Here is a 21,500-nt window from a genome sequence, read left to right as displayed (position 1 = left end):
ATATCTATGGTAATTGTGGAAGTCCAGAACGAGTCATTTTTGAAGCTTAGTTTCAATAAATGCTATTATACATAATTCCCATAGCATATTGAGATATTTTAAACTCAAAATGTCAAGGAAAAAATTAGTTTCATGAGCCTTTTAAAAAAGACTGTGATTGTTTCATATAAAAAGGAAAAACTTTTACAAAACTTGATTAAGTAATAAACAAAACATAGTTATTTCTGGTTTGTTAATTTACAATGGTGAACAAATACAGAGATGCTTCGTCACTTCTTAGCTCTGCTCTGCTGAACATCAATAGAGCCTCACATGCTGAAGTCTGGAGCCGTTCTGTCAGACTGCCCTTAAACAGGGCACACATGCTCAGCGGGCTGGAGATCCATGAACCTGCAGATCCGTGGCACAGCTGCCAAGAATTAGATGATCCCTTTTGGCCTACACACAAAAAGGGCCAGTGCTTTACTGATCCGGGTGACCTTTTACTGAGAGGCTGATAGAGCATCGGATTATGACGGATGACAACTGACAGGTGCCACTTCAAACAAAAGTCATCATCTTTGATGCATAATTGTGGTTCGGACTCTCTTGACAGAGATTTTTCAATTGTGTTTAGACATTTAACCTCAACAAACCCAGTAAAATCTTGCATTATGATCCAGAGGTGCTTGAAAGGCAGATAATGACATGAGTCCACATAAGATTATCCAATGGTTTGGAGGATTCATATCATAACTGTTTTTGTTTGTTTATTTTTTTACATACAGTATAAATAATATTTGTACATATAAATATTATAATATATATAATCATTTGTACATATTTAAATAAGTGTATTTTAAATACAGGTAGATAAGTTAAATATATGTAAACTATGTTATTATACATTTAATTCATATTATAAATATTTACTAGCATATAATACTAATACTTCTACTAATAATAACAGTTAAATTTGTATTAAAATAAATAATATTTCATTATACATTTAATAAATGCAAACAAAATGTTAGCTAGATAACGTTGCAAAAACATTTTCAGTTACTTGTTTGCTTATTATTTTGCCCAAGGTTTCATATTTTTCACTCGTGAATTGTGGCTGTGGTATATCACTCGGGTTTAAATTAAAATATTAAGGGTGTATGGCTATATCCAATGGAAGCCATATGGAAGCACTTTTTTTGTCCTTAGTTATGCCCTGTCGGGTTTAGTGCAAGTGGTGGCTACCATATGTTGTGATGTCGGGACTCCCATAAGCATGCTGTTTTATTCATCAATGCTACTTTAAGCCAATGATATGGACAGTGGTAAGTGTTATATATATATATATTTTTTTTTTTTTTTTTTGATGGGGGTAAATGTAATAAATATCAGAGGAAAAAAAATGTAATATTTTTTGGGGAGCTACAATCAAACCAATTTTCATTAGCAAGAATACCAGAAGCGTTCTTTTAAACCATGCTGAAGCAAGCCAAAAAACACAGATAGCCAACCAGGAAATGAAATACTATCTAAAGCAGTAGACATGGATCCAGAAGAGCTAGATTTCAGCTCGAGCCTCATATACTTATTCCAACCAACATCAGATCCTTCCTACAGCCTGTGCTTCCTTCCAGGTGACTGGCAACCAAAGCTTCTCTCTTCACCTAAAAGCTCCTGTAAGCCTGAGTGGGAAAGAGCTCTGGGCTGCAACAATGCTCCCTTTGTCTTGCACCAACACTCTACCTACCAGCCAACTCTTTGATTGCAAGCCAAGACAAACCACTGTGTTGGGTTACAGTTCTTGTAGCCAAACACCACGCTTGTGTTTAATATACTACAGTCTTTCTGCATTTTGCTTCCTGTCAATCAAAGCTGTGAGACTCGGTGGGTTTGGCCATTACTTCATTATGTAGAAAAAGAAAAGAGCATGTTTATTATGATCGGAAAATTATCCAGACACATAACGACCGATGGTGAGATAAGGCAGGTGTGCTTCCAGAAAAGAGGGCGTGCGGGGAAGGGTTCTCCATCTTTTGCGCCTCAGTCAGTGAGGTTATGAATCCTTTAATCCCCCCATTTTCAAAGGTCACACGCTGATTTCAAGGATCACATGAAAGAGATGCAACTGTGAGAATGGGTCTGGTTTGAGAGGCTTTAAAAAATGGGTTTTAAAAGACAAAAATGAGATAAAGATCCTTATTCAAATAGGTTTTGCACCTTGTAATTTGACTCTATAAGCTCCCACAAAACTAAGGCATTTCTGAGAGTTTCAGCAGCATTATAATATATTAACTTTTGGTCAAGCTCTGGGATTCAATCCAAACTCCTTGCCTAAAATAGTAAACTTTGCCACGTAACTTGTCCTGCACAGGGACAAGTATTAGCTCTATTACTTACTGAGATCATAATTATACTCAATTTTCAACAAATGCATTTTACATAGTAATTTACAACATAACTGTACCATACTGATTAGTGGCAAGATCTCAGAGTTAAACTGGGTCAGAAAAAAAATATGAATTATGTCAGATAACACTTAAGCAAAACATGGTCAGGTCAAAGTCTCTGAATAATTTTTGGTGCCAAATTTTTATCAATCTTACTGGTAGTCCACTGTATGAAGAATTTTTGGGGTATAATATGTCACAGTTTACTTTAGTTCATTTATGCAAGTAAAGATAGCAAAATATAGTGTCCTGCACCCACTAGTAAAAAAATATATAAAAAATTATATCTAGAGTCTGAATAATTTTTGGTTTGACTGTATCTTAAAATGTTATTTATTCCTGTGATGCAAAACTAAATTTTTAGCATCATTATTCCAGTCTTCACTGTAGTGTTAATTTTGCCAGCTATTTTTTTTTTTTATTTAGTCTTATTCTTAAGTTCTGTGTCAAATGTACTTTTTAGTTTTATCTTATTTAGTCAACCTTGTCTTGTTTTTGTTTGGTCAAGTTTTAGCCAACAAAATGTCTGGGAATTTTAGTCTAGTTTTAGTCAATAAAAATGTAATCATGCTCTATACTTTCTAAATTGATAATCATAATTATTTTGCTTAAAATTAAACAACGATTGTTGTCATCGACAAATGTATTTTTACATTTCATCAGAGTTATTGCACTTTCACTTTAAAGCACTATGAATGCTCCAATCGATCGTCCAATCACATTCTATGACTCAATCGAGAGTCACTAAAATAGGCAGATCTCACCAACCGCTCACAAACTGATGACGTCAGACTTTAGTGCTTCATTCGTCATCACCAGTGTGGAGTTATTAGCCAGTTTCAAGAAACAATGCATTTTTAAGCCTTGCTCTGAAACTGCTCATGCGCAGCAAGCAGCGAAACAGTGCTCGTTCGATATGTGCGAGAGACTGATTCTGAGCGCAGTCAGTGCAAAAACCTGGAATGCACGCACATAAAGCTGCTGCTCATACAGCACATGAGTACTAATCTTACTGGTCAAATACACACACTTATGTGTCAAAATGCCTGTCTTTGCGAGTATCTTTGTAAACAAAGTCGTTTATGTCTAAAAAGTGCAATATGACATTATCGGAGAGGCTAGCAATAGACATATGATGTCTGTGTGAACAGGGTGTGCGAGGGTATGGAAAAACACGTTGACAGGCAGCCAAGACATTGTATTATTTCCTTCGGACCGAATATAATGATTGGATGAACATTTTATGACCCTACGCCTTCCACAGATGATATATATTTATAAAAATACATTACTCCATTTAACATAGTGATTGCTACAATGCATTCAGTGTTAAAGGGATACTCCACCATTTTTTCATATTAAACTATGTTATTCCCTTAACTAAGACGAGTTGATACATACCTCTCGTCTCAGTGCGTGCACTAAATCGCTCCGTCTTGCGGCGAAACTTTGTTAGCACTTAGCTTAGCCCAGTTCATTCAATAGGGGCCAAGCAGAGAAGCTACCAAACACCTCCACGTTTTCCCTATTTAAATACAGTTACTCGAGTAGTGTAACTCGACCTAGGACGGTGACACAAAACAAAACGTTGCGCTTTTCTAAGCATGTAAAATGGATAACTATATTGTATGGTGGAATACCATAGCAAGTGCTCGGGAGCACTTTGACTTGGCGCAGTAATATCTTCACACGTGAAAAGTCCCCCGCTCCCTCTCCTGTAAAAGTCACGTTGGTTCTATTGACGGAAATGAGAGGGAGGAGGAGAGGGAGCGGGGGCCGGTGAGAGGACTTTTCACGAGTGAAGATATTACTGCGCCAAGTCAAAGTGCTCCCGAACACTTGCTATGGTATTCCGCCATATCTATGATATTCCCTGCTGATTTAGTTACAGTTATTGTTTAATGACGTCAGCGTCGTCTCATCTTCGTCTAAGTAAAGTCTTAGTTAAAGGCCGCCGACAGACATTTTGTCATAGATTTCGTTAACGAAATTAACACTACTTTAGTGTCATATGATCCTTCAGAAATTACTCTTATATGCTGATTTGCTGCTCAAAAAACTTCTGTGATTATCATCAATGTTTTTGTGGATGTTTTCTAGATTCTTTGATGAATAAAAAGTTCAGCATTTATTTCAAATAGAAATCTTTTGTTACAACTGTTAATTTTGATAAATTTAATGCATCCTTGCTTTTTCAATCTTTTGCTTACCCCAGACTTTTGGCAGAGAACATGCTCATACCTATTTTTAAATTTTGATTACATTTGCTGTGATCTAACGCATACATAAAATTAATATAACACTGTTAAACTATCTTTTGCAAATCTCAAAATAAATAATTACATTGTAATATTGTAATGCATAAACTGAATTTTAGCATTTATTTTTTTTTTTTTAGATAAAATAGTATTTAGTATAGAATTTAAGGTACTGTTTACATGACAGTTTTCAAAAACGGAAATTTTTTTATGCGTTATGCGTTCATTTACACGACAACAGCATTTTGGGAGCCTGAAAACGCAAACATTTTGACAATGTTGTAGTCTGTTCATAAACGCAAAAGAAAAAACTTTTGCATTTTTAGTGCATTGTTGTCGTGTAAATGTCCACTGAAATAAAGACGATTTGTCGGTTATCAGCCACATGATGAAAATTAATTATAAGCTTAACAAGCATGTCAAATGGGGACTTAGAGGTGGACTTTTTTTTAATATATAAGTTACAACATAGCAACCACCCAGAATACCCTAGTAACCTCATACCAACGTCCTAACAATGATGCACAACACCCTAACACAGGGGTGTCCAATCCTGCTCCTGGAGGGCCACTGTCCTGCAGAGTTTAGCTCCAACCCCAATTAAACACACCTGAACCAGCTAATCAAGGTTTTTAGGCATACAGGAAAGGTTGTGGTAAGTTGGAGCTTAGCTCTGCAGGACAGTGGCCCTCCAGGACCGAGTTTGGACACCCCTGCCCTAACATCATTGCAGCCAGTTTTGAACAGGCAAACAATAATCTCAGCCAGTTCTACTTTGCACATTATTAAATTTGAAAAAAGAACTGGCCCTTCACAGAATTAGACAGCTTAAACCTTTAAGCTATTATTTGTGGTACCATAGAAATATGCTACTCTTTTTCAGGGATTCATCAACCTCATTTGTTTCAGAATTTTCCAACCAACCCTGAGCAGGGTCTCTGTTTTTGTAATTGAGCAAAATAAATGCAAGGATGAAATGAAGCATCTTTGGGCAGAGAGCAAAGTCAACAACAGCTCTCTAAGGAAGTGCTGCATCGACAGAGACGTTCAAACAATTTTCAAATTAAAAAAAAATTATTCCAGAAGCATGTTTACAATTCATTTCTCTAATGTAAGAGAGAAAATGACACGGTCTCTCAGGAGTAGCAGTGCTGGGGTTGCCAGGTTGGCAAGAGGGAGCCTTTTTCCCCTGCTGTGGCAGAGTCATTTGATTTGCGAGTCAGAAATCTCCTTCACCTTGAGGGACCTGGCTGTGTCCACTGAAGCGGATCCACTGAGGATGAGGAGCCACTGTGCCATGGTTCTGGTTGACTGCAGGTGTCACTAGTCTTTAGCACCTTAGGAATCAGACGTCTGGTCAACCAGCAACATGCTGAGATCACAATGAGCTGACTGACAAAAAAAACCTCAGTGTATTCAACTATTATTTTCGGCTGAGGCACCTGTGGTTTTTAGCTGAAATTTAGCGGCAAAAATAAATTTGTAGGTACCAGTACTCGTTATAGCCATTTAGAAAGCTAAAACATGCTACAAGAAGTTTCACTCCCTTTAAAACACTAAAACAATTTCTGTTGCATTTACTAAACCACCTTCAATAACAAATTAAGAAAACTACGATAGTTTTGTGCAATAAAAGGTCATTGACGGTTTATTTACTAAATATATATATTTGTGAAAATACTGCTCATTCTTGGATTCAGTTTTCACAATTTTATTTAAAATGTTGCTTGTGTATAAATGCAGACAGGTGTCTGTAAAAAAGTTTTTCTTACAAATGTGAAGCAAATATGTTTTTAGTAAGAGTAGTCAGTTTATTATTTTGTGCTAACTGAATAAGAATACACTAAACATTTTTCCTACAAAAGTTGTTTTGTTCGATTCTGGCCATGATTTGGCCACCTGAGATGAATTTTGTGAATCCTAAAAGATTACTCTGATCAGGGTTCTTACACATTTTCCATTTCAAAATTTCATACTTTTCCACTCTGTAGTCTTTTCAGATCATATTTAACATAAATGGTTCTTACATTATTATTTTCAGAGTTATTTTTGGAATATAATATGGTCATCCCTAAATATTTTATTTCCTGTTTTTTGTTGTTGTTGTTGTTGTTGTTGTTTTATTTATTGGTTCTCTCCAAAGTGATAACATGCTTAAATGTTGAGAAATCTTAAACGCTTTAAAACCTGAGTATATTCACCTCTGACACATCGGTATGATGCTGTAGTCATGGATCGGGCCCGGGTTTCTTTTGAGGTCTGATACAAATATGACTTACAAAAATACATAGGCTATAGGCTCATTTGTATGCACGAATAATCGTTAAAAGATCACAATCTCGATTCAAACACACATGCGATCTTATTACTATATGACAATGTTTCTGCTATGTCTATTAAACCTTTGAAATTACAATCACACCAGAAGATTTAAACCTGTTTTCGCTCTGAGGCTGATCAGCAGCAGCAATCATGTAAGCTTCATGTTTGAAACAGCTTCACTAACAGTATTTTCAACAACACAGTAGTCTATATTTCTGTGTTGCAAAAATTAAATGATAACTGAAGTATTGGGATAAAGGTTACTGTCTGGATATAAACTCTGCTGTTGTGGCAGCTATGATCAAAATGAGCAACTGACCTTTGAAACTAATGTTACGCTTCAAATAAAGATTGTATGTTAGATTCTGCCAGTAGGTGGCGACCAGTGACTGTTAAAAAGTATTTGATGAGATTCGATTAAAAACAATGGACGAAACAATTAATTTCAAATGATTTTTTACATAATGAATTCATTAAGTTCATAAAAAATGTAAATCCTGCAGGTAATGCAGTTCACCGTCACCGAACATGACGATGTAAAACTCCGGACGATTCTTCTTGCATGCATCCGTATTTTAAGAGTCTTGACTGCCGTACAGTCTGACATTAATGACAATTGAGATCTTACATTGTAACATGGCTTACAGCGGGGATGATGTTCATACAGTCTGACAAGCAACAATCGTAAAGGACTAATTTAAATCCTACAGTGTGCACCCAGCTTTAGTTAGATACAAGTATTTGTTCAAAACATGTCCAAATGTTGTCTCAACCTTACCTGAACAAACAATTTTACATGGCACAATGTTGTGTAAATTTCTAGCATGCATTGCAGCTTAAAAAATATGGTAACATTATTAAAAAATATATCATTTTTGTGCTGTTGCAGCCGTCACTGTTAGTTAGCTGTCATGTGGTTCAGAGTTCATATTTTTACTAAACTAACAATTGTTGATCATCACCACTTTTGAGATTTCTGTGGTGAAGTATGTGCATCTATCTCACTGAAACTGTTGGATTTGATATATCTGCCAACCAGGGTAATATGTTTGCCTCTGGTTTTACTCAATTTTTATTTTTTAAAATTCAATAGACTGCTTGTTACTAATTAAATTAACATTTTAACATTTAACAAGTTGTCCTTAAGTTGTTGTTTTTTTAAGTTTAATTTAACAAATTGATTGTAATAGGTTATTACTTAAGGTTAATACCTTTTTTTAAAGATAGGTCAACTTTTTTAACAGTATTGATCATGACCCTATTTATTCTCGCAGGAGCTTTTAGTTCTTAAGATGATGTGTTAAAATAATTAAACTTTTAGAAGCATAACTCAAGACTCCGAATCTGCACTTCCTTAAAACTTGTCGACAAACCGTTCAGATGTTCAAACGTTCTAATCAATTCTGTAAATAAAAAAAGTCATTTTGCACATAAGTTGTTTTGGTAAAAAGGCATTTAAAATCATTATATAAACACTACACTAGAATCATTTGTAATATCACTAAAGTATCAACTCTTTCTCACTTTTCTTGCAATTCACTGTCCATTTTAAGTTCAAAAGTCTCTTTCAGGTTGCCAGACACAATGCTGACTGGAAATAAACTGCATTTCAAAGTAGGGACTGATAATGAGAAATCTTTATCAACCAATCAATATCTTATTTACTGGCCATGTAGAAACTTATAAAATATCAATAAGGGTTCAATTCATAAAAATAAGTAGAAATATTAAAGTGTTAGATAACTTTAACAGATAATAGATAACTAAAGTTGTCATCTTAACCTGGAATAGGAAAAACTATAAAAAAAAGACAGAGGTACAGGGCTGCAGCCCAGTTTAGAAGAACACAAAGAACACATAAAGCATTTTGTGACACTAATTACAAAGGAACTCATCCACATCCCTGGAGAGAATGTGCATCTGATCTTTACAGACCAACAGTGCCTTCTGCTGGACACACTTTAAATGCTCTATCCACAGTACGTTCAGCAGCACTGACCAATCCTGCTGCTGGAGGATCAAAATCCTGCCGAGTTTAGCTCAAACACAACTTCCTGTTAGTTTTTATTGATCCTGAAGACCATGGCTGCTTCCAGGAGCTTAAAAATGCTGCCTTCAGAGGATGCATTCCAAGGTAGGATGGCATCAAGGTATATCCGAATCCAATGTTAGCTTTACTTCCTGTCTCCTGAGATACCTTCATCGATTTTTGAAGGTATCAAGGTTTGATATCCCACAATCCTGTGCTTTCCACTCCGTGACAGTTGAGCTAAAAACTGTCACAGTCTGTCAGTAACGCTTTTTTTAGTTTCTGTCTCTATAAATCACCTCCTTCTGACAAGAACACTGTGCTCTGATTGGTCAGCTGGACCAGTGTGTTGTGATTAGACAACCACATTTCAGAAACGTCATGCCCCTTACAATAAAAGCAAGTTTCAATCAGGCCCTGCCCTTTATTTTGTGTACGCCTTGGGCGGGAATTATTTAAATGAGGAATATTGTGACGTTCGTTCCCGGAAGAAAACTCAAGACTACAATGGAGGCTTTTTAAGCAGTTCAGAAACTTAATTATATAGAGAATAACTTTTTCATGCTCAAACAGCAACATCACACACTAAAGAAAGTTGAACATGTCAAAAAGCATAATAGGTTCTCTTTAACATAATAACTTCCATTTGTAATCACCACATGACAATTCTCATTTGCTGTCAACCTGACTCACCAACTCTTACTGAAAACAAATGATTCCAGTTGTGTGAATGTCGTTTCAGAAGCACAATACATAAGCATTATTAAATACTGAATGTCAATTGTGTAATAAGAGGAAATGACACCATCAGAAGAGAAGCGAATGGCATACCTGCGAGAGGTCTTTTTCACCACATCTTGATTGGTCTTCTCCTCATCCATCTTGTCTTTCTTCAGTTTCTTTGCAATGTTCTCTCGGACCTTCTCTCTCTCCGATTCACGATCGCTGTCGTCCTCCACATCATCGTCTGCATCCTGTAGTGGATAACAGAAACGCACTTACACCACAGTATGACATCATCAGAAATCACTGAATGGAAAACAAATCAAAGAGAACGTACCTCAAAATCATCCCCGGCACTTTGGTTCCTTTACAAACAAAAAACAACAAAACAAAAATAGCATTTACACCAGGGTTATTATTAGCTAAAGCTAAAACTATTAAAAAAATGTTAAATGTTAAAAATGTTAAAATGTTAAATGAAATAAAGCTGAAATAAAATTAAATATTAGCTGAAAAACTTAAACTAATTGAAAATTAGAAATGTTGCCTTGGTAATAAACTGAAATAAGTTTAAGTTAAAGCACTAAAATTATTAACTGGAAATAAATAAAAACCTACACTAACTAAAACTGAAATAAAAATAAATTAAACCTAAATAGTAATTTAAAAAAAAAAAAAACCTTTAAAAATGACAAACACATAACGAAATGACTAAAAATTAAACTAAAAATATAAAAATAAAATGTAATTCAATATATTAATATAAAACAATTTAATGAAACTTTTTTGCATAAATATGGAATTATGGATTACATCTGCATGCTTAAGCTATTGTATCATCAATATATCATGACATTAAAATAGAAATAGGAACTATTCATGTGAAGACGGAAAGATTTTTTTCCTGACCTGTCAATGACTGGAACAGAGCTTAACTTGGGATCATCCTTCAGCAGGTCATGACTGCTTTTGCTTTTCCCTTTCATGGTCTGCAAGAAAAGGCATGTTGAAAGCACCTACTGCTCGTTTTCCCACACATGAATAATCACCTCCTTAGACGAATATTGTCATTGGACACAAAGCTACCTGGCTGACTTGATTGACCATCTCCTCTTCTTCCTCGGCCTCCTCTCCAAACGACAACAAACTGAAATTCCTAGAATAAAACTTCCCTGGTTAACACTAAATTGTTGAAACATCTTTGTACAGCATCAAAACAAAAACAAACCTAATCACAAGTTTAAAAATTTTAAAATAATAATATAAAGATAGAGCCTTTATTTTCTGCAAATATATTGGATTTTTTAACATCCTTAAGTTTGACTGCTTTTGATAAGACTGGCAATCTACATGATTTGATATATTATTCATGTCTGCGGTCCAAATGATTGAATGATTTCCAGAAGTTTAATGTTTAGAGTATGAGCAATAGTTATAGGGGTGCCTGCAAGAATCATAACGTCACAGCTGACTTTCCACAATCCAATCAATACTAATGGATAAAATCAAATATCAACATTATTTTTAGTTATATATTCATCTCAGAATACATCAGCGGTTCTCAACAAGGTGGCCATGGGCCCAATAGGAAGCCTCAGGAAACTTCCAAGGGCATTGCAGGATGACTTAAAAGTATTTAAATTCATAAATTATTATTAACTTTTTCCCCACCAGTGTTTTTTTTTCTTTTCAAGTTGACTACATGATGGCGCCTATGTGCCTTTTGCTTATGTGCAAAGAAAAGTGGTCTTACAATTCAATAAGAATATTTTTTTGCAGTAACCATGCTAAAACTAAACCACCAGTGTTTTTTTATAATTTGCACAAAAATTTCATGCCCCTCCAAAATATTTGAACATTCATTATATCAAAAAAAAAAAAAGAAAAAAGAAAAAAAAGAACAGGACCTCTGCATTTAAACAAAAACCCTGTTTTATTCTAGCTCCATGCATTCTTTTTTATCAACTCAACTAAAAAAGCAACATTTTGAACAAAAAAACATTTTTTACCCACAAAGACTACAATGTGCAAAAGCAATGCTTTTTATCACTTGTTTTTGCTCCTTTTTTGCCTGTGTTTTGATCCGGAGATTCTGTACTCTTTCAGAAGATGTGTAATTGCACCCCCTACCGTAAAACAATGAAAATATGGATTGCCTGAAAATTACATTACTGGCAGGGAAAGAGTTAATATATCTCAAAATAATCTAACTCTAACCTAAATTTAAATGCTAAAAAATCTAAAATTAAAATGAACGTTTTTTTTTTTTGTTTTTTTTTTGTAATTTGAAATAAGCTTAAATAAAATAGAATGTATATTTAAAAAAATTAAGAAATATATTAAAAACCTTAAATGAAAACTAGAAATGTTGCCATTGCATCTAATGGAAATAAAATAAGTTGAAGCACTAAAGTTACTAAAACTGAAATAAAAATAAACTAAAGCTATATGGAAACATTAAAAAAATAATAAAAATTACAAACGCACATGATAAAATTACTACAACAAACTTAAAAACGCTGAAAATATAAAAATAAAAGCCAATTTAAAATTTTGAATAAATTATATAATACTATATAAATAATAATAATATAACACTTTGTCATATGGATTGCATATTTCCTATTTCCCCCTCCCAATAGCTACTGGTTTTATTGAGGGCATACAGTTCTTGAAACCTGTGGAATCGTAAAAAAATGAATCATGGCTAATTAATTTATAATTTATTTACATATAAAAGTTTTTGTTAATAAAAAAAACAAGGGAAAAAAAAAAAAAACAAAACAAAAAAAAAACCACAGCTTTTGTCATAATTACCACAGAAATGCTGAAAATATCTTAGCCTATGAGAGGGCCTTCAGTTATTGCTCTGGACAACAGGGGGAATTGGAGTCAAAAAGGTTGAGAACCGCTGGAATATATCACTTGATAGATGTTAAATGCATTGTGAATAGTTATATGTCATGTTGTCTTTGATGCTGGCATCTAAATACATGAAAGAAAGAAAGAAAAGTTTAAGTGTGGCATACTTGGTTGCTTTGGACTGTGATTTCTTCCCTTCTTCTTTGTTTTTTACTTTTTTCACTTTAATTTCACGCGGAATGATGTCATCAAAGGCAGAATGTAGGACCTGTGTAAGAATGTATGACCAGTCAATGACTGCATATGAAAACAAAGGTCAATCAAATTAAAATGCTAAAACCAATTCAGGGGACTGAACAAACCTCTGTGGATCGAATTTTGTGTGGGTTGAGTGGCCGTTCATCACTGTCACACTCCACATCTGCTAACCTGAGCATGTTGTAGACAGTATCTCCTGTGACCTGCAGCAAAAAACAAAAATTGACAATGACACGTGACAAAAAAGAAATTTGAAGAAGGCATTTAAAAAAACATTGACCAATATTAAGTGATAAATGTTTAAGACTTAAAGGAATAGTTCACCCAAAAATGAAATTTCTTTTACTGTACACTACTGTTCAAAAGTTTGGGGTCAGTATGATTTTGTAATGTTTTTGAAAGAAGCCTCTTCTCTTCACCAACGGGTCGTTCACACAGAACAAGTTTTTCCATTCCACTGTGCTACTTTTCCACTGTTTTTCAATGTAAACACATGATAGACGGACATCTTTAACCATTGCGCTCACATCTTTTGCAGCATCTCATGAATGTGTTCTAAAAACACAGAAGTTCAACTTTTGAAAAATTATATAACACGTCTCTAGACCTTGTGCTGTTTTTTTTCATTCCACTGACCTTGTGTCTCGCGTTTTTGCTGTGCAGGCACATTGTTTCTCCTACGATTGCTATGCTAATGACACAGCTTTAAGTCAAGTCACCTTTATTTATATAGCGCTTTATACATTGCAGATCGTTTCAAAGCAGCTTTACAGTAATAACAGGAAAATGATTCAATGATGCAACCGTTAATCGTTGGGGTGTAGTTCAAAAGTTAATTTCAGCTCAGTTCAGTTCTCATCCAATAGTGTCAGTGCAGTCAAATCAATAATATTGTTGAATATTAAGTGTCCCCAACTGAGCAAGCCAGAGGCGAAGGAACCCAACTACATCAGGTGACAGAAAGTCAGAAATTTACTTTTCACTTCAACCAGAAGATCCCACAGTAGCTGGACAGATCTCAGACTACCTGGTGGACATCTCGGCATGGATGAAAGAACATCACCTGCAACTCAACAGAGCTTCTCGTCTTTACAGCCTCTCCATCAGAATAGCACAATTTCACCATCCAGCTAGGTTCAGCAACAATAATCCCAACAAGATCAGACAGAAATCTTGGGGTAATCTTGGATGAGCAGCTGATCTTCAAAGACACATCGAAATGGCAGAACCGTCATGCAGGTTTACATGTTTCCAACATGTGCAATCAAACCTTCCAACATGCACAATCGAAGATTGGTCTTCAACAAACCCAAAAGAGCCCATGTCACACCTCTCTTTATCTCTCTGCACTGGTTACCGGTTACAGCTCACACCGATTTCAAGACATTGATGCTTGCATACAGAACAGCTAAGAGCTACGCATCCTCCTATCTCCTCTCTCTCTCTCTCTCTCTCTCTCTCTCTCATGAGTCTAAGCGCCCTCCAGAAGCCTGAGGTCGGTAAGGGAGCGACACCTCGTGGTACCATCACAGAGAGGCACAAAATCACTATCAAGAACATTTCGTTCACTGTTTCTTACTGCTGGATTGATCTTCCCAACCCTATCCAGACAGCAAAATATCTGACAATTTTCAAGAAACAGCTGAAAACTCATCTCTTCTGCAAGCACTTAACTGCATTCTGCTGAAAAACAAATTCTTTGTCTATGCTTTCACTATTTCTTAGTGTCTCTCTGTTCTAGCTTGTACTATTCTGAATGACTAGCATTGCTAGCATTTCTCATGTTTATGTTCTCCTGAAGATGAATCACTTGTTGTATTGCTCAGTTGTAAGTCACTTTGGATAAATGTTTCTGATAAATAAATATGTAATAATGCAGAAAAAAATATTAGAATTTAAAGGGGACCTATTATGCCTCATTTTACAAGAGTAAAATAAGTCTCTGTTGTCCTCAGAGTGTGTATGTGAAGTATAGCTCAAAATACCCCACAGATAATTTTTTATAGCATGTTAAAATTGCCACTTTTTGTGGTTGACCAAAAACGCGCCACTTCAGTGTGTGCCCTTTAAATACAAATGAGCTGCTGCACTTGGCCTAAGAGGGCGGGGCTTCAAGAGCTGATTGTCCGGTGTCAGGAGTCAGTCAGGACGCACTATAATGATGATGGCCAAAACTATACAGATGAGTTTTATGACGTTTATTGTACTTCACACAAAAGATGAAGCGTTAGTTTTCACTCTAGAAAATCACTGTAAGAGCTTAATAAAACACAGTGCAAATGTGCATTAAAGTATTATCCATAAACTCTCTCTCCCTTGTACTTTCACCAACATACATAGCGAATTACACAAACACTCGTTATAACTAACAGTAAACGCATATATAAAGACCTTATGCCTTTTTCGGGTGGTGCTTAATAAACTGGATAGCTCTATATCAGTAAATCAACTCCGATGAAATGTAATAAAGTGCTCTCACCTTCATTACTGCCGTACCCAGTATCACTCTGGAGACTATAATTACAGCTTAAGCTGGATCACGAACAGTTTGTACTTATACATCCTTGAGTAGCACATTTTTATCACCACCTTTTTTTTGTATTTTCCCTTTGTATTGACATTCATTCACAAAGCAGTCCAGTGTAAAATGATTCGCGCAGACAAACGAATTTCGGTAGAATTGAGGGAGCATTTTCTTGGAAATCAAAATTAATCTACCTTGTTTTCAATGGCTCAGATTTGGATTAATCCATCCAGCTACAGAACAACTAAAACGTTTGGGAGACATTCTCGTCAGTGCAGTAATGGCGGACTGTGTACAACTGGCTGTGAACTCGCTCAGGGCGGTTCTATGTTAAAACGGCAGTGTCTGTCAACATCCATGGGCGGGGCCTGTGGCTAATGTGACGTCACGCTGCCAGGGCTTGTTCTGAGACACTGCTTATGATTTATTTGGATTAATAAAAAAAGAAGTGGTTGCATTTTTATCATTATAGGGTGGTTGTTTACACACACTGCCAACACACATTTGTCCAAACACCATGCAAAAGTAAATTTTGCATAACAGGTCTCCTTTAAAATAACTGTTTTCTATGTAAATATATTTATTTCTGTAATGCAAAGCTGAATTTTCAGCATCATTACTCCAGTCTTCAGTGTCACATGATCCTTTAGAAATTATTCTATGCTGATTTGCTGCACCAAAAACTTTTGTTATTATTATCAATTTCTTTAAAAAATAAAAAAAAAAAATCACACTGACCCCAACTTTTGAACAGTAGCGTATTTTTTCAGAAAGTCCTGGCCTATTATGATTTCTGGGGGAACTGTCCCTTTAAATGGGTCATAAAGGCATACACTTGCAAGTAGATTTCTTGAACACTTTGCAAAACATCACCTTTCCAAAAATGGTGTGTTTGTTGTTAAGTTCATCAGCCCGTCCAAGAGTAAAGAAGAACTGGCTCCCATTATCATGAGGTCCTGCGTTTGCCATAGCAACCAAACCTCTCCGGTTGAAGCGTAATCTGGAGTGAAATTCATCCTGCATTGAAAAAGATAAACTGTTAATATCATTTACAATGATTTCCTGCACATTCTTATAAAAACATATGTACTTAATTAAATTATGAAAAATAATGATTGCAGATCATTAATTCAATCTTGAAAAAAGCCAACTCTAATCAATAAAATCAAGATCAACCTTGAAAGGCCGACCGTAGATGGACTCCCCGCCTGTTCCAGTGCCCGTCGGATCACCTCCTTGAACAATGAATTCTGGCACCACACGATGAAAGACTGTGCCATCATAGTAACCTGCAAAACAAAAGCACTGTTTATGAAGAATAGTGCAGGTATTTGATTAAAAAACTGAAACCACAGCAAATACCTTTCATTTTATATCTGCAAATTTTACCAATGATGCCACCTACCCTCCATACAGAGCTGAGTGAAGTTTCTACATGCCTTGGGCGCTTCCTTAGACCAGAGCTCTATATCAATATCACCTGCAGTGGTCTTCAGCAACACCTATGAGATATATCAGTTCAATTCAATTGCTTTATTGTGACTGTACAAGACACAACGTTTTTTGTGCTTCAAGAAGTTTGCTAAAATAGTTAAAATTAACCAGATAAATCAAATGGTATCATATTTGATACATGGATTTTTAAGGTAAATTATCAACATGTTCAAAACTTTACTAGAATACCTGTTATGCACAATCTGTCATCTGATTGATATTTTGCAGTGAAATCTAGTTAGTAATATTTCAAGATGAACATTAACTGGACTGAAGCAACTGAGGTATACTTAGGTATACCACCCCCCTAAGTACCAATAAGAGCTTCATATTCACTCATATTCACATACTGATCATGTACGTATCAAGCCTGATGTATCAAATGAGATTCAAAACATAAAATACATGCAAATAATAATAAAATAAGTGAATAAATAAATGTAACAAAAGTACTGCTTTCTTTCTATGCAATAATGATTCGTTGCATGAAAACTATTAACTTACATGAACAAATAAAGCTAGACACTGAATAAAAGTTAGACACAGAACGTAACAGTGCATTCATTATTTTATAGATTCACTATCCATGAATATGAGTTTGAGATGTTGTTGAAACTCACCTTTCCATTAGTGGGTGGCTCTTGAATATATATGTTGCTCATCTTTAACGCGTATTATTTTGGTATACTTCCCTCAAAACTGTTTCATTGGTTGATAGCAAAAGTACAAAATATTCACAGATATACAAGAACGCAGTAAGCACGTCTAATATATATGAACTATTCTCTTATGTGATGTTTACAAGCGCACCATGTCATGCCGCCAGACTTGCTCCTGCGCCGTTTGTTCGGCCTTATCGCCCCCTATCGTAACGGAGTAAATATGAATTGATCATGTCAAAGACTAGAAATCACTCGAATGATAGTACACGCTGTCCCAACTTCTGTGTGTATTTTCATATGTATATAAAAGCTGGGTGTACAAGGGTAAATTCTTGACCAGACGGCTTCTGAACTGAGGCAGTCGTTGATGGTGTTGTCAGGTCAGGTGGTACATGTTACTTTTCTCCGCGCTAATAAGATGGACCAATCTCATCTGATTGTGATTACCAAGTAAATTTATTTTCTTTAATCCCTTTGATTTCTTTACATATCATTTATAAATCATTGGAATTAATATGTTTTAGTGTGTAAATGTCTGCAATTAGACAAAACACGGCTTCAGCGTCTCAAGGCAGGATAGGAGCACCTCTTAAAACAAATTATCTAAGTTACTAATCTTGTAACATTGTGCTCTTTTATGGTTATCTATATTTCTCCGGTGCTTAAATTTTTAATGTATTAATATTTGTCAAACATATAACAGGGAAATCGATTAACAGTCTGTACGTGGAAGCACTGTGTTTCCAGCCGGAGTCTTTTACCAGACGGATTGATTTCAGGCTTTGAAAAGCGGCGGAACCAAAACAACGAGTTTTTTATTTTTATTTTGCTGTGTTATTATTTAGACCAATAAACAGCCTCGCAGATAATGGCTGTCCCAGGTATGCTTTTGCATATATTAATGAATTGTCCATTAGTTTTAGTCACTGTTGTCGATATGCTTCCTCTGGATTGTTCTAGAAAGTATCACATCACTTCATGAGTATCTTCACTTGAGCTGTCGATTCACTTCAAGCGCATATCCTTGCATGTCATATTTTATACTTCATATTTTACACATGGTACTGTTAACTGATGTAAGAATGAATGAAAACAGTGTTTTGATATAATGTGCGCTGCTCGGTATTTTATAAACGGTGAGTCAGATCAGTTCTGGCATATCTTTGGATAATGACGCCTTTATTAAATATCCTACGAAAGCACGTTTTCTTACAGCTGGGGTTGGTTTCGTAATATGTGGTGTGGTCATGAATTGAAGTCTTAAAGCGATATAAGCTCATTGAATGCCCTGCCAACAGGTCCAAACAAGGACAACATCAGAGCTGGCTGTAAAAGATGTGGATATCGTGAGTATATCGAGATGATCGACAAATGAGCCGTAATTGTGCTCTGTCTATATATCTACACATAAAACATACATATTATACATACAGTTTAGTTTGATCTATCTCTCTGTCTGTTGTTTGTCTATCTGTCTGTCTGTCATACAGAACAAAAGATCTATCTGTCTGTCTGTCTGTCTGTCATACTGATCTATCTATCTATCTGTCTCTCTGTCTGTCTGTCTTACAGAACAAAAGATCTATCTATCTATCTATCTATCTATCTATCTATCTATCTGTGTCTGTCTGTCATACTGATCAAAAGATCTATCTATCTATTTATTTATCTATCTGTCTGTCTGTCTGTCTTACAGAACAAAAGGTCTATCTATCTATCTCGGTCTCTCTCTGTTGTTTGTCTATCTGTCTGTTGTTTGTCTATTTGTCTGTCTTTCTAAGTTTAGTTGGATTTGTGTTTTGTCTATGTCTGTCTGTCGTCTACACATGAAAACATGCATATAATTTTCAGTTTAGTTTAAATTGTTTATTGTCTTGTGAATATCTGTCTGTCTGTTAATCATTGCTGTTTAGCCTCACTTTATTTATACTTTATTCCTTTTGTATCATCCTATGTTTTTATCAGCCGGACATCTTACTTTTGAATGCCGTAATTTTGTTCGTGTGGATCCGAGGAAGGACATTGTTTTGGATGTGAGCAGCACTAGCAGTGAGGAGAGTGACGAGGAGGAACAGGAAACTGTCAGTAAAGAAAAGATCTTCGGCAGCAGCCAATCAAAAGGTTACTTAACTGTTTAGACTTGAAAAGCTTTACGGTCAAACAGTCAAAAATTATTCAGATATTTTTGATATATTTTTACTAGTGGGCACAGGACACTATAGTTCATTTATGTAAGTGAGGATTGCAAAATAAAGTAAACTGTGACATATTATACCCAAAAATTCTTCATACAGTGGACTACCAGTAAGATATTATTCCGTAAATTATTCACACACTTTGACCTGACCATGTTTTGCTTAAGTGTTATCTGACATAATTAAGATCATTTTTTTCTGACACAGTTTAACTCTCTATCTTGTCATATTTTATTACCATTTTTTTTAAACCACAGTGAATAAACTGTATTTATGAATTAAATGTTCAAGGTGTCTGAATAAATTTAGGTTTGACTGTACATTTCCACTCTTGTCTTGGGTCTTTTTTAATATGTATTTAGAATTTCAGTGACACATTTACCTGTCTACTCAGATTAATGTTGTTTCTCATGATTTAGCAGTGATCATTTGTCATTGAATGATTTAATGATTGTTTGGAAACTTTTTTTAAATACATACTCTGTACACAGGTTCTCATGAAGACTCTAAAAAAGAAAAGCATAAAAAGAAAAGCAAGGACAGATCCCATCGAAAGGCCAAAAAGAGGTACATATTTGATAAATCACAGCACTTTTTAACTTGCTTGGCATTGTAAATGTCTTTCAAAAAAAAATTATTCATCAACATATTGTTTGTGATGATTACGGACTACCTTTTAATCAAGAATTAAAATTGTGGATTTTTTTTAGTATTTATTTGCTTTGTTTTTTTTTTTTCAAATTGATGATAGGTTTGATGTCTGTGTACTTGTTTTTCCACATAGAAAAATCTGATAAAGAAATTAAAAAATAAATTGATGTGGCAGTCCTAGTCCCTTATAAATATGTACCTACATATATTTCTTTTTAACTAAAACATTTTAAAATAAGATTTTTATTTCTGTTTTCTTCTTTAGAATAGTAATATCACAATTTTATATATTTTATGAGTCAGTGTTGCCCTGTTTGATCATATGTTTATGCTTTCATACCCTCAGGTCTTATTCATCAAGTGATGAGGAGGAGGAAGTGAGCAAGAAGAAGAAAAAGCACAAGAGCCACAAGAAGAAAGGGAAAAAGGAGAAAAGGGAGAAAGAAAAGAAACACAAGAAAAAACAGAAAAAGAAAGACACCGAGTCGTCCTCATCTGACAGTTCTACTGAATCTTCAAACACTGATTGAAGCTGAATCAGTTCACTCATTTGAACCAGTTACAGGACCACACAGCGAAGCAAAAAAAACTATCTGGAAAATATTGTGAACCTATAAAATACCTTCTGCCAGAGCCATTTGTACATAATCCTCTAACATACACCTCTGATTGATGGTCTTTTTTGTGGTGTTTCTGTATTTTGTATATAAATTAAATGAAAACAACCCGAAATCCTTTTGGGTGAATACTTTTACCTAGCTTGTGTTTTTATAATGCTTCACTAAAACTGCCGAAAATATGACAATTTATACAACAATAAAGGGTCATGGGCAAATGGTTTTACTTTTTTAAAATAAAAAATAGACAAACCAGAAAAAAATAACGTGTCAGAGCAATGACTGGCAGCTATATTAGACGGTTTAGCAGTCATTCTACAAAATATTTCACTACAGATGACCAATCAGGATCAAGTATTCCAGAAAGCCAATGAATAAAAAATGTAATCTTGATGGGACCTCACATTTTCATCTAGTCTGCTCATATCCAAAAATGACATAAATAACCCTAACAGGAGATTAAGCTAAACTAAATT

General features: G+C 35.0%; 2 protein-coding genes across 2 annotated transcripts in view; one reads left to right on the top strand and one right to left on the bottom strand.

The window, feature by feature from the left end:
• Positions 1–17,933, bottom strand: part of cwc27 (CWC27 spliceosome associated cyclophilin) — a 51,144-nt gene extending 33,211 nt beyond the window's left edge. Inside the window, exons 1-10 of the mRNA XM_067395680.1 lie at positions 17,520–17,933; positions 16,811–16,907; positions 16,582–16,694; positions 16,279–16,422; positions 12,986–13,084; positions 12,791–12,891; positions 10,848–10,917; positions 10,671–10,750; positions 10,099–10,126; positions 9,870–10,012 (exon numbers count right to left, since the gene is read on the bottom strand). Coding sequence (XP_067251781.1) covers positions 9,870–10,012; positions 10,099–10,126; positions 10,671–10,750; positions 10,848–10,917; positions 12,791–12,891; positions 12,986–13,084; positions 16,279–16,422; positions 16,582–16,694; positions 16,811–16,907; positions 17,520–17,561 — 917 coding nt within the window. The 5' untranslated portion in view covers positions 17,562–17,933. The remainder of the gene's footprint in view (positions 1–9,869; positions 10,013–10,098; positions 10,127–10,670; positions 10,751–10,847; positions 10,918–12,790; positions 12,892–12,985; positions 13,085–16,278; positions 16,423–16,581; positions 16,695–16,810; positions 16,908–17,519) is intronic.
• A 363-nt stretch (positions 17,934–18,296) lies between these two features.
• On the top strand, positions 18,297–21,182 carry srek1ip1 (SREK1-interacting protein 1). Its single transcript, XM_067395679.1, has 5 exons — positions 18,297–18,442; positions 18,860–18,907; positions 19,527–19,682; positions 20,248–20,323; positions 20,754–21,182. Exons 1-5 carry the CDS (start codon positions 18,430–18,432, stop codon positions 20,935–20,937), a joined length of 477 nt encoding a protein of 158 aa, XP_067251780.1. The 5' UTR covers positions 18,297–18,429; the 3' UTR covers positions 20,938–21,182.
• The last annotated feature ends 318 nt before the right edge of the window (positions 21,183–21,500 follow it).

This window comes from Chanodichthys erythropterus, chromosome 10 (assembly GCF_024489055.1).
Source record: "Chanodichthys erythropterus isolate Z2021 chromosome 10, ASM2448905v1, whole genome shotgun sequence".
Lineage (NCBI taxonomy): Eukaryota > Metazoa > Chordata > Actinopteri > Cypriniformes > Xenocyprididae > Chanodichthys > Chanodichthys erythropterus.
This window is presented reverse-complemented; position numbering and strand designations above follow the sequence as displayed.